Source organism: Nicotiana attenuata, chromosome 8, assembly GCF_001879085.1.
Source record: "Nicotiana attenuata strain UT chromosome 8, NIATTr2, whole genome shotgun sequence".
NCBI classification, from domain to species: Eukaryota; Viridiplantae; Streptophyta; class Magnoliopsida; order Solanales; family Solanaceae; genus Nicotiana; species Nicotiana attenuata.
In genome coordinates, this window is record NC_031996.1 from 656,757 (window position 1) to 670,081 (window position 13,325).

At 37.5% G+C, this 13,325-nt stretch overlaps 1 protein-coding gene across 1 annotated transcript; it reads right to left on the reverse strand.

Moving 5' to 3' along the window:
* LOC109231421 lies at positions 3,520–8,115 on the reverse strand. The gene is made up of 8 exons (XM_019397084.1): positions 7,842–8,115; positions 7,159–7,583; positions 6,797–7,099; positions 5,485–6,498; positions 5,287–5,409; positions 4,507–5,137; positions 3,787–3,970; positions 3,520–3,655 (listed from the first exon to the last, which is right to left on the reverse strand). Exons 1-8 carry the CDS (start codon positions 8,113–8,115, stop codon positions 3,520–3,522), a joined length of 3,090 nt encoding a protein of 1,029 aa, XP_019252629.1.

Here is a 13,325-nt window from a genome sequence, read left to right on the forward strand (position 1 = left end):
AGATCTGCTTTGGTCAGGTTTATGGTGTTGCACGTAAGTTTTAACCTTTTTACGTTTTCGTTTGGGCTCGTCCTGGAGCCCAGTGGCTGCAACACAGCATAAAGTCACTATTAGGTCCAGTAACAAATATCCAATGAGTCGGCTCAATGATCATATCTCTATATGCATCATCTATCTATGTGATTTAGTTAATGAGATCAACTAATCTTTATCCCATAAAGACGACCACATAAATATTGATCTAACGGATTACTAATGTCCAGATTAATAATCCTACGATCAAGAACAAATTCAGATTAAATTGTAAGAGACTTTGCTCTCATTATCATGATCCCTATCACGATGACAAATCTCAAAATTTAATCAAGGACCTTATCATATTAATCAAGCTATTAATAATAATGATAAGAATATCAAATGCCATATATATTATATCAAATGACGTTCGCAAAAATATGTTCAAATCATCAAATATGATATTGGATCTAGGGCATATCTACTATATCCCTAACATATTCCATGGTAGATTTCTTCAAGTGGTGGAGCTAGATCAATATGTATTGAATGAGGCTTCGCCATTTGAAGGTTGTGTCAATGTTAAAACCCTAAAACTCATTGCTGTCTATTTAGACAGTGAAACCCTAAAAGGCATTGTTCATAATTGTTCTTCATTGGAGAATTTGAGTCTTATTTGTCGTTGTACCAAGCTTAATATTGACATTCAACACAACAAACTCAATATAGTAGAGATTAAAGATGTTGATATAATAATGAAGTTTACTTCAGTATCTGAAGGTCTGACTGAGTTGGTGTTTCAACCTTCCTCTTACTCCTCTGAAGTATCACATATTGATTGTCCGAACCTTCGGGTCGTCCAGACAGACAACAATGATCTGCTAGAGTGGTGCACTGGTTTGAGGCCGGTAAGTTTTTCTGTTTGGTCAAACTTCCAAAATCTGCTTATTTTGAAAAGTGTTTCCTTTTTTTCCGCTTTCGTTGAAGTAATTTAAGAGAGTAACAGTTTAGCCGAGGGCCTTTCGGAAACAGCCTCTTTACCTTCATAGGCAGGGGTAAGGTGTGCGTACACACCACCCTCCTCAGATTCCACATGTGGGATTCCACTCGGTTGTTGTTGTTGTTGTTGTTGTTGTTCGTAGAAGTAATTTAAGAGAGTAACAGTTTGAGTTTGACTAATTAATTTTAAAAATATTAGACCAGTAATTTGTGCTTGATCAAGATTCTAATAGTGCTTTTGGAAAAAGCTAAGCTACTTTTTTCATCTTCTGAAAAAACAGCTATCGCTACCACTCAAAAGCATTTAATTTTTTCTTAAAAAGTTTGGCCAAACACCTCAACGCCTAAGATAAATACCTTGCTCAAACAATAAGCACTTTTTAAAAATAAAATAAAAATATTTGTGACTTCTCAGAAGCTTGGCTAAACATATTGTAATAAGTAAGTCAAATTGTTCGGAAAAAAAAAAAAAAGAGGTCTTGGAACCAGTAGCGACGAAGTTAGAAATTTTTCCAAGGGCATTCAAATTTTTAAAAAGTGAAAAAAGTTCTTCGATAAAGGATGTCCGATATATGTTATATAACTTTAAAATCTAATAGTTTACCTATATACACAATATAATTTTTCGACGAAGGGTGATCAATACGCTTACGAGAATGTAGCTTCGCCCCTACTTTGAACCATGATTGACATATATATATTCATTTGTTTATTGGATGCAGTACCGAGATTATAAACGCTATAAGAACGGAATCCCATTCATTGGGGTGCGTGTGTTATGCACCGGCTTAGACTTGAACAACATGAGTGACCACATTGTGCTTAGCTACGTCTTCAGGAATTGGAGCCATCTTCAAACGCTTGATATCACTAATCAGGTTTGTATATTTATAGATTATAGACTAATTTAGACGGAGAAGGGAGCCTTGACGTTATTGGTAAAGTTACTGTTATGTGACTAGGAGATCACAGGTTTGAGCTGTGAAAACAGCCTCTTGTAGAAATGTAGGGTAAGGTTGTGTACAGTGGCGGACGCACGTGGTGGCAAGCGGGTTCAGTTACTATTAAAAAATAATATTGTGTATATATATAAATTACTATTAAAGCTGCGTAAATTTTTTATAAATATTTTATTTGAACCCACTTGACAACTACTGTTTTACGACTAAAGTTATGTACTTCTAAGATTGAACCCGCTTGCACAAAATCCTGGGTCCACCACTGGTTGTGTACAATAGACCATTGTGGTCCGGTCCTTCCCCAGAACCCGCACATAGCAGAAGCTTAGTGCACCGAACTGCTTTTTTTTGGGACTAATGTGGATGGATTTATGACGAGTTCTGTTTGTTTGATAGAACATACCACTTTCAACTTGAATGATCTATATATATAACCAAAAAGAAAGGGATAATTCGCGTAACTGGTAAAGTTGCTGCCATGTGACCAGGAGGTCATGGGTTCAAGCCGTGAAAACAGCTCTTGCAGAAATGCAGAGTAAAGCTGCGTACAATAGACCCTTGTAGTCCAGTCATTCCCCAGACCCTGCGCATAGCGGAAGCTTAGTGCACCGGGCTGCCTTTTTTTTTATATATGACCAAAAAAATGGTATTATAAGATTGGATCACACTATTTCTGAACTCGCTGACTTTAGCTTCTGATGCAGGCTGACAAGATTCGAGATTCTAAAGCCGTTCTGCCTCAGGAGCATTGGTTTTGGGAAAGCAAAGAATTGGTAGATTGTCTTACTCATCATCTGAGATTGGTGCGGATTAGTGGTTTTACTGGAAAAGAGCGTGAAATCAGACTTGTGATTAATATAATAAAGAATGCATCTGTGTTGCAGAAGCTAGAAATCCAGTGCAGTGATGGTTGTTTAACACTAGGAGCAGCAGCGACTCTAGGATTGTTGTCAGTGCCTAGAGCCTCTGTTAATGTGTCTATAGTCTTGAATAATCTGCCTAGAGATTAATATTTATTATATACTACTAGTATAAAACAAGTTGATGATCAGTTTTAAAATTGGATATTGACTCTCAATATGTAAGTTTACCATACATTCCTTAATTTTCTGAACTTTTCTAATGTGAATTGTTTGTTAATATTGTTTCTAATGTTCTATGTGATAACAAACCTCTAAAGTTGTAATGTTCCCATTATGATCATTCTTATCAAGATTGATCAATGTCTAATGTAGCTGTTATTTTAGTTGGACACAAGAACAGGGTTTTTTTTTTGGTGAAAGAGATAATCTTTATTAATCACCACAAACGAACTCAGTTATACACATAGTTCCTCCATCTATTTTACTTCTTTCTATGTTTCTATACTATTTCCACATAGTAACCTATCTATTCATCTAGCATTTACAGTAAATTCTTTATCCATAATCTCTGTCTTTTTGATGTTGATTTCCTCTCCATGATTCCTTACATTTTCATCCTGCATTCCTCTTTTACATTGCTTATTACCTTATGCGGTTTTGGGACTTTATGATTCCACAATGCATCATTTCTGACTTTCCATATGTGATATATAGTTGCTGCCAATACTGCGCTTATGATTGTGCTGCATGCTTTGCCCCTTTTCTTCATTGTCATTCTTCTCCACAATCCTTCCAATCTGTATTGTTGTATTCCCATATCTAGCCATTCCAGTATCCCAATTAAACATTTCTTTGAGTAATTGCATTAAAAAATTAGATGTTCTATCGTTTCTGTTGTCTCCCCACATGTAACACAATGATCCTCTTGGCATATCCCCTTCTTGGCCAACCTTTCTCTCGTTAGAAATCTTCTGTGCATAGCTAACCAGCAAATGAAACTATGCTTTGGGATGTTGTTTCTGCTCCACACCCATCTACTACTCTCCCATTTCTCTCTTCTTCCTTGTTTCCAGCTATACCCACTTTTTATTGTGTATTTTCCATTAATTGCCAACCAGTCTTGTTGCACATATCCTGCAGCAAATTAATCTCTAATAGAGCATATCTTTTTCCAGTACCAACTGCTATCCTGTGGTGGTTTGTACTGCCACCATTCCCTCTTCTTTAAGTATATGTGATTCACCCATTGCACCCACAGATTATCAGCTTTCTTAGCTATATTCCAAACATATTTGGCTATAGCTGCTTGATTCTAAGTTTCACAGTCAATGATCCCAAGTCCCCCCTCTATTTTAGGCCTGCAAATAAGATCCCATGCAACTAATGGAACTCTATTTGTATTTACTTTCCCATCCCATAGAAAGTTCCTACAGATAGCAGTAATGTTCTTTAATGCCTTCTTTGGAAGAATAAAAATGGAGGACCAATATGTATGAATATGCAATAACACTGAGTTTATCAGTAACACTCTCCCAGCATAGGACAAGTTTCTTGAACCCCAACTCTTGATTCGAGTACACATTTTATCTACCAGCATTTCACAGTCCACACTTGAGATTTTTTTTTTTTTGCTGAAATTGGCACTCCCAGATATCTAAAAGGCAGAGTACCTCTTTTGTAACCAGTCAGATCACACAGGTCAACCAGGTCTTGCTCATTCATGTTTGCACTATATATGTTTGATTTGGCTGCATTTGTTCTCAATCCTGTAGCTTCTGAAAATGCAGCCAATCCCCTTAACATCAACATCACTGATGCCATTTCTCCTTTGCAGAATAGTAGCACATCATCAGCAAAACACAAGTGATTCAGTTTTAGCCCTCTACACTTTGTGTGAAACTCAAATCCCTGTATTGTAGTTACTTGCTGCATAATTCTTGTAAAATATTCCATACAAATGACAAATATTAAGGGTGAAATTGGGTCTCCTTGTCTTAAACCCCTCTTCCCTTCAATGTTCCCATAAACTCCTCCATTAAGTGCTATTGAGTACCTGGTAGTTGTAATACACTGCATAATCCAATGGATGAATTTGTGTGGGACATGTAGCATCTCACGAACAAAATCCCATTCCACCGTATCATACGCCTTCCTTAAATCTATCTTTATAAGGCAGCTTCTTACCGATGCTTTTCTATTGTATAATCTGACAAGGTCTTGGCATATTAGGACATTTTGCACTATACTTCTACCTGCCACAAAAGCACTCTGATTTGCTGATATGATTCCTGGTAGTACCCCCTTCAATCTCATACCTTGAACAGTGTATTATAACAGGCTATTGGTCTGTAGTCACCCACTAGTTCTGCATGGCTGCTCTTTGGAACTAATGTAATTCTTGTTGTGTTTAAACTCTTCTGCATGCTTCCTTTTTTAAAAAACTTCAGTACCCCTTCTACCACATCCTTGTTAACAATCTCCCAGCAGTCCTTGAAAAATTGACTTGTGTATCCATCTGGCCCTGGTGCTTTATCCCCTACTATCGACCAAACTGCTGCCTTGACATCTTCTACCTAGTAATCTCATATAAGCCAGTCCCTTTGTTCCTATGACAGAATTGGACCCTTTCTAACAAGTTCACTGCATACATTCTTCCTGTTCTCATTTTTCTCCCCAAGTAGCTTTTCATAAAACTCTATAAAAGCTTGGGAGACCTCTTCTGTATCTCTTCTAGCAACCCCTTGAGTATCTACCACTGAGAAAATTCTATTCATGTTTCTCCTCTCTTTTATTGCACTATGAAAGAATTTTGTATTTTGATCCCCTTTAGTGAGCCATTGCATTCTACTTTTCTGTCTTAGATATGTGTCCCTAGCTTCTCCCCACATCCTACACTCTTTTGTTAGCTGAATTTCACTTTCAATCAACCCTTTATTCCTACCATCTTGCTGCAGTACTGCTTGACATTTCTTTAGTTCTTCTAAGGCTTGATCAGCTTTCCTTTCAACCTCAGCAAATCTTTCTTTATTCAGCTTTGTCAACACTGCCTTCAGTCTGTTCATTTTGCCAATGACTTTGAACATTTTAATACCTTCTATCCTCTTTTCCCAGCTTTGTTTAACTCTTTCCTTGAAATCACTAGCCATTTTCCACATATTGAAGTACTTAAATTGACTTCTAGCATTTCTTTTCCCCTTGTCCCAGTTTATTATAGCTAGACAGTGGTCAAACAACCCTTCATTCATATAGTGCACTTCTGAGACTGGTAATGTTATAATCCAGTCAATGTTGACTAATACCCTGTCTATTCTGCTGTATACCCTATCCTCCCCTTCTTGTTTGTTATTCCATGTATAGAATGCCCCAGATGATCTCAGCTCCTGCAGACCACACTCACCTATACATTCTCTGAATTCTCTTATTTCAGCCATAGTAACAGGTCTTCCTACCCTATCTTCTTTGTTCAGCACGCAATTAAAATCTCCCATCAATGCCCAAGGTCCCTTTATATTATTCTTAATATTTCTCACTTCTTGCCATAGAGTCCTTCTTAAGGCTGGATCATTGAATCCATATACCATAGAAACAGAAATAGTCATTCCAGTACCTCTATGAGTTACTTCACAGTGTATCATTTGTGCTGACACAAACTCAACTTGCACCTGCATATAATTGTTGGCTTCCATACTATCCAAATTCTACCCCCCGGATGAGCTCCTAAGTTATTAGTCAGAGACCATCCATTACACAGATTAAGAGAAGCTTTGAGAGCATTTCTTCTCTTAATCTTAGTTTTCAAGAGTCCAAACAGACTAACCTCACACTGCTGCAGAAATAAGTTTACTTCTTCCTGCTTAGCTAGTCTATTAAGACCCCTGGTATTCCAAAATCCTACTATCCATTTTCTTGGGGTAGGCTCCCCCCCTTCCCCAATATGTGTTCTCCTTCTACAGCCTGCACCTGTTTGCTCAGCCTCTCCTTCTCCTGCTCCATCAGCATCATACTACTATTCTCTCCCAATGCCCCAAAAGAGTTTCCTAGGTTTATACTGCTCCCAGGAACATCTTTCCCTCTTTGTGCCCTGCTTCCTTTTTGTATGTATATAGCCTTCTTTCCTTCTCTTCTATTATCTTGATGGCTTCCAGTTACTACCTGTTCTTTTTCAGTCTGTCTTTGCTTCCCTTCTTCAGTCCCTACCTTATTCTGGATTACATCTTTTTCTGCACTGTTTTGTACTTCCTCCCACTCTTTTTTGTTTGCTACCTGTTTTTCGATTTGAATATGCTTCCTACATTCTGTCACCTCATGCCCATAATTGTTACACTCCTTGCATAATGTTGGCTTCCACTCATAATGCACCCTTTGCTCCACAATTTTCCCAACTTCATTTCAAACATTATAGTTTGAGGATAAGGGTGATCAAGTGTAACTTCCACCAACACTCTTGCAAATGTCATTCTTTCCTTCCATGTAGTTGCTCTATCTGCTTTTAGAGGTTTCCCTACTAATCCTGCAATTTTTATCAATGCAGTTTTCCCCCAATACTTAATGTCCAAACCAGGGAACCTAATCCAAATTGGCACAGTACTGAACGAATCCTTTCTAGTGTCTATATCTGGTGACCATGGCTTTATGATGACAGGCTTTTTGTTGAACATCTGGACTCCCTCTTCCAACACCTTCATTCTACTTTCAGCTTGTGTAAATCTAACCAAAAATAAACCTCTGTTAACTTGAGCTACCTTGTCTATTCCCAATTTCCCTCAGATTCTATGAAAATAGCCATTCATAACTACCGGAGGTGGATTAGATCCCAGTACATAACAGATTACTGCATTACTCCAATATTCTACTTCCTCTTTGATATCCTCCATGGTTATTTTGACATTTTATTTTGTAGATTCATTTGTTTTCAGTTCTAATTCATCTACATCAGGACTATTAGCCACAATTCTGCTCCATAGCCTCATTTTAGGTTCAATTTGAGGTTCTACTCCCAACGTACCTTTATGTTCTACTTCCTTCTCCGCTACATCTGCCCATGACTGTTTTCCTGATGAATTGTGCTCCATCTCACCTCCATGCATGAGCTTCACTGGTGTTTCCTGTTCCATTGCTGCATTATTTAACTCTAACGGAGTGATTCCTTGTAGTACGTTGATACTTCGAGTTTTCTTCGCATCAGTTGAGTTCGGAACTCCAATTCTAGCATTGAATGATTGTTGAACACTCTCCTGACTCTGTTGTCTTCCTCCTCTAGCTTTCGATTTCCTCGTCATTTTCAGCTTTCACTGAGAGGGAATTTCATTCTAGAGAGAGAAAAAATCTATTTCACAAGAACGGGGTTTAATTACGTCTTATTTGATTTTCGTGATTTCAAAAAACCCAAAGATCATAAATAATTATGAAAATTAAATGATACAGAGATTTTTACGTGAAAAACCTCTTTGCTCAAGGGAGTGAAAACTACGACACACCCCCGGTAGGATTTCCTCAAATTTCAGTAAACTTCAATGGGCAGTTTTAGGTTACAACTCTATAACCAATTGGATCAACTCTGGTACCAAAACCCCTACAATCAACTAAATTGTAGTTACCCCTTCCCAAACTAACTCTAGCCTAGGAAGCTAACAAAACTCGAAGTTTCTGTACTAACCTATGATTACATTTCTCAAAAGCAAATAGGTTACAATTTAGAAGATTTGACTCAATCTAAAAACTAAAGAACTTCAACTGTTTCGTCTGCTGGAACATGTTCTTAAGTTGAAAAGCTTAAGTCTTCAAGAGTATCTTCTTGCCTTGATTGTCATTGCCTGGAGTAATTCTATGTGATATCTCTCAATAGCATTAACCTTAAACTGTGACAAAAAGTCTCAATTAGTGTTGCAAAGTTGGCCAAAAATTTTCTTCAATTAATACTCCAAAACTTAGAATATTTCGATTAAGAAAAACCTCTCCTATTTTGATTTGGTTTTCTTATTTGTTTTCAACTCTTCAACCTTCTATTTATAAAATTCCTTTTGACCACATACTCCTCTTAATTAATGTATCCCTTGTAGAGTACGGATGTAATTTCTTGAGGAATCCAACTTACACAAGTATTCTGATATCATGTGTCTGATCAGCCTTATACTTTAGTCTGCTACGAACCTGGTTCATTTATCAGCTACATCTCACTCCTACACACCAAGTAGCATATTATCCTGAAACATGAAACCTGGTTCTTTCACATGGTTAATCATGGTTTATTAATCATCATAACATAACACATGCTCAGCTCAACGGTACTTATTAGTCGTACGTATTTTAGCAACTTAGTAACTATAGATTATGTTTATTTTCATTATGGCTTATTAATAATATTTATTTTATGTGATTTTATTATCTTTATTGTTGAATATTTTAATACAATGCCATGTGTAGACAATAAATTTACGTCAAGAAAATAAAATCAAGACCGAAAATATCGCAACAATCGTAGTATTTTATTTCAAATAATATGAGCGTTACAATCTCTATGAATCCTCTGATTCTACTTTCTCAGTATTAATTCAAGGGCCTTTGAGCTTGATCTTGAATTTGAATTTGATTTATCCGTCGCGAACAATTTGATTGTTGCCACGAATTTTATCATGAACAAGTAGCCTTGATCTTGAACGCCTTGTATTTGATTTGACTTTGTTCTTGATCTTGAATACTTGAATTGTTCTTCCTTCTTGAGCTTGAATACTTGATTTGTTCTTCGTTCTTGAACTTGAACTTGATTGCTTGAAGCTTGAAACTTGTGGAGGAATTTGCAGTGTTTGATCCATGAGCTCTTTCTTGCTTCTTGTTACGTCTTCTGGTCCCTTTTCTGAGTTATGAAGACCCCTATTTATAGTTGTGGAAGGGAGGAGTTGTGATAAGAACAAACTCTTTCCGACCAATCAAATTGAAGTGTGACATGGCCGCATTTGATTGGCCAGAACATGTCACTTGCACACATGGCGCGATTTCATTGGCCTTTTAGTGTGACTGGACATGCCTTGTCATTTGACACGTGGCATGGTCCTATTGGCTCTTCCGCTTGACTTGGCGCGCCACGTTATTTGACACGTGGCACCAAACTGGGCCTCTAGGAAGATGTCATCTTGGGCTTAATGAAGTGGGCTCATTACTTTAGCCCAATTAAATAGGCTAGCCCAATAGATTAAGACTTATTTATTTAATCCATATATATTGGACTTATATAATTAATTCAATTATATTAGCCCATAATATTTATTTGGACCAATATATCTTGAATTTATAATATAATCCAAATTATTTTAAGGATTTAATTTTAATAAAATTTATATGCCTACAAATGCCCCCTACTTCAAGACTTGACAAAATACATATTTTTTTTGATGAATATTGAAGACAAGGATTGAAGTAATATCGAAGCATCATTCCTTCTCTTTTAAAAAAAAACATTATTATACAAATACTTGAAACACCAAAGTTTCTAATCTTCAGTCATGTACGGTTGTAATTGCTTGCTAACATTTCATTTTGACTTTGCCAAAGAAAACTCTTTCTTTTAATTGAGAACCATTATTGTCATATGCATAGTAGACCTCCAGTACATGCAAAATAATTGGCCTTGAGATAATTCAGCTCAGCCTATAGAATTTGCAAGTCAATAGGCCTTGAGATAAGTTTGCCACGTAGCTCAATTCCAAACCATCTGTATCACTGCCTCGCAACTATCCAAATCCCTTTAGGAGAGAATATTTGGTATTGAAGGCTACAATTTGAGTCCCCGTTGACAACAGCTCATTACCGCCGCCTTTGCTAGCCCAATTTTACTGGGAATGGCAAATGTACTTTGACTTTATTTAGGAGATAATAGTACAGTCCCACATCGACAACATCATTATAACATCTTCTTTCAAAGGTCTATATAAACCCGCGTGCTCGTATTTGTTAAACATCCATTCACATTATTTGCAAGTCACTTGAGTCTAGTTTTATGGACTCGGAAGCATTGACGAGAAGGTAATTTCTTCTTCTTTTCTTGTGCTTTTCTTCTTTTGTCATTTTTTTTAGGCCAAGCGAGAAAGATATGTTCTTGTTCAACGAGATGATCCGTGCATGAAAAAGATAATCTTGGGTTGTGAGGGGATGAGTACTCATCCTTGCCCGACTATCGGAGAGATTACTCTCAATGTGGCTCGACTATCGGAGAGATTACTCTCAAAACGGCCCGACTATCGGAGAGATTACTCTCAATGTGGCCTGACTATCGGAGAGATTACTCTCAAAACGACCCGACTTTCGGCAAGGCCAACTTAAGGTGCAAAGGGACTCATATGTCCACCTTAAGATTGGAAAGTTATAGCTCTTTTTAAGGACAAACCCGCGAAGAGGCCAACTTAAGGTGCAAAGGGACTCATATGTCCACCTTAAGATTGGAAAGTTATAAGATTCAACTCGAAGACGACATCGACTTGAACACTTGGAAAACTTTGAAGATTTGGCGAACTTTGCAGACTTCAACTCGAAGATTCGGAGGGCTTAAACAATTCAACTTTAAGACCGACGAATTTGAAGACTGAAACTTGAAGACCGACGAACTTGAAGACTTCAACTTTGAGACTTGGAGGGCCTAAATATTTCAACTTGAAGATCGGCGAATTTGAAGACTTCAACTTGATGACCGACGGACTTGAAGACTTCAACTTTGAGACTTGGAGGGCCTAAATATTTCAACTTGAAGATCAGCGAATTTGAAGACTTCAACTTGAAGACCGACGGACTTGAAGACTTCAACTTTGAATACACTTGAAGACTTCAACTTGGAGACTTCGAGGGCTTAAATATTTCAGCTTCTCTTTTGCTTTACATTGTTCGACTTTTATCTTAGTCGCATGATTTTCAGCTTTACGTGCTTGTAACAAATGATTCATATCTTGTCGTGGGAGAGTCCAAATAATGAACCGTTTGATGACTTCAATATCTAAAAGATATCCAATACTCAAAATCAAAAACCTTCATAATCGCGCCGGATAATATTTTGAAACCAACTTTCGATTTCACCATGTTGAAAATTTTAGATTTGCGCAGTCTCACCAAAAAAATTCATATCTCGGTGTAGAAATATTGAAATTGCAAACCGTTTGATTTCAAGAAAACCAGACTTCAAGATCTAGAACATATCCAAAATTCACAATCAAACAACTTCAGAATCATCCCAGATAATATTTTGAAATCAACTTTATATTGCACCATGCTATCAATTCCAGATTTGCGCAGTCTCACCAAAAAATTAATATCTCGATGTAGAAATATCAAAATTGCAAACCGTTTGATTTCAAGAAAACTAGACTTCAAGATCTAGAACATATCCAAAATTCTGAATCAAACAACTTCAGAATCGTCCCAGATAATATTTTGAAATCAACTTTACATTGCACCACGCCATCAATTCCAGATTTGTGCAGTCTCACAAGAATTCATATCTTGGTATGGAAGCCTCGAGATCGGAAGATGTCTTACTTGCCATCAATCGAAATTTAAGAGCCATATTCTCACAAATATCTTGAGTTCAAGTCTCATTGAATTTGAAACGTTGTGCCAAGCAATCTTTTCCTTATACTTGTGTTTCCTTTTGATGTCTCTCTTCTCTTCCCCCTTTTTTTTAAGGCAGAGGGCGGATTTGGAGACCAACAAACTTGAAGGTTTGGCGAACCTGAAGACATAGAGAATCCCTGGACTTTAATTCAAATACTTGACATCCTCCTAAAATCGGCCATTGAAGATATCAATTTACCATGGAGGGTTGCCCCCTTTAAATCAAATGAGGTCAAAGTTCAGTAGGAGGATGGCATTTCAGCTTGATCTTACATTCCTTCATACTTCGTTCGAATAACAATTGGGGCAATATGTATCTTTTGAACTTATGCGACTGAACTTAGAATGAAACTCTAAGCTGCCTACGTACCTCGATGGAGAGGATCAAGTCATACCGTAGTTCAGACTGGGTAGATTTTTTTTTTTTTTTACATCCTAAATTTTGCCTAGGCTGCCTCTTTCGAGATTTTCAACCTAGCGGACTTTTTTTTTACGTCCTAACGGCCGTACCTAGTTTATATATAAGGGGCCGTGCACAGTTTAGACTCATGCGGGCCAGGAGTGTAGCAACATGCAGTTTAGGCTCGTGCGTCAAGGAGCGTCATGACTTGCAGTTTAGGCTCGTACGTCGAGGAGCGTCGCAATTTCAAGGATAATACTTCTTTAAGAATTTGCCATTGATGGGGCCGATTCTCATGCCATCTGCATCAACCAGCTTGTAAGCCCCACTTGAGTAAGCTTCTTGTACGACATATGGCCCATCCCATTTTGAAGTGAACTTCCCTACAGGTTTATGGGAAGTAATTATGGGTCTTCGTACGGCAAGGACTTGATCTCCTACTTGAAAGGATCTCGGGCGAACTCTTTTATTGAAGGCACGAGATAATCGAGCTTG

Bases quoted from the DNA above. Each gene is read 5' to 3' on its own strand.
- LOC109231421 (XM_019397084.1), bottom strand. From the start codon at position 8,115: ATGACGAGGAAATCGAAAGCTAGAGGAGGAAGACAACAGAGTCAGGAG. The intron at 7,100-7,158 runs GTAACAATTATG...ATCGAAAAACAG, and splicing joins GCCAACATTATGCAAGGAGT to GTAGCAAACAAAAAAGAGTG. The intron at 5,138-5,286 runs GTACTGAAGTTT...ATGAGATTGAAG, and splicing joins ACAAGGATGTGGTAGAAGGG to GGGGTACTACCAGGAATCAT.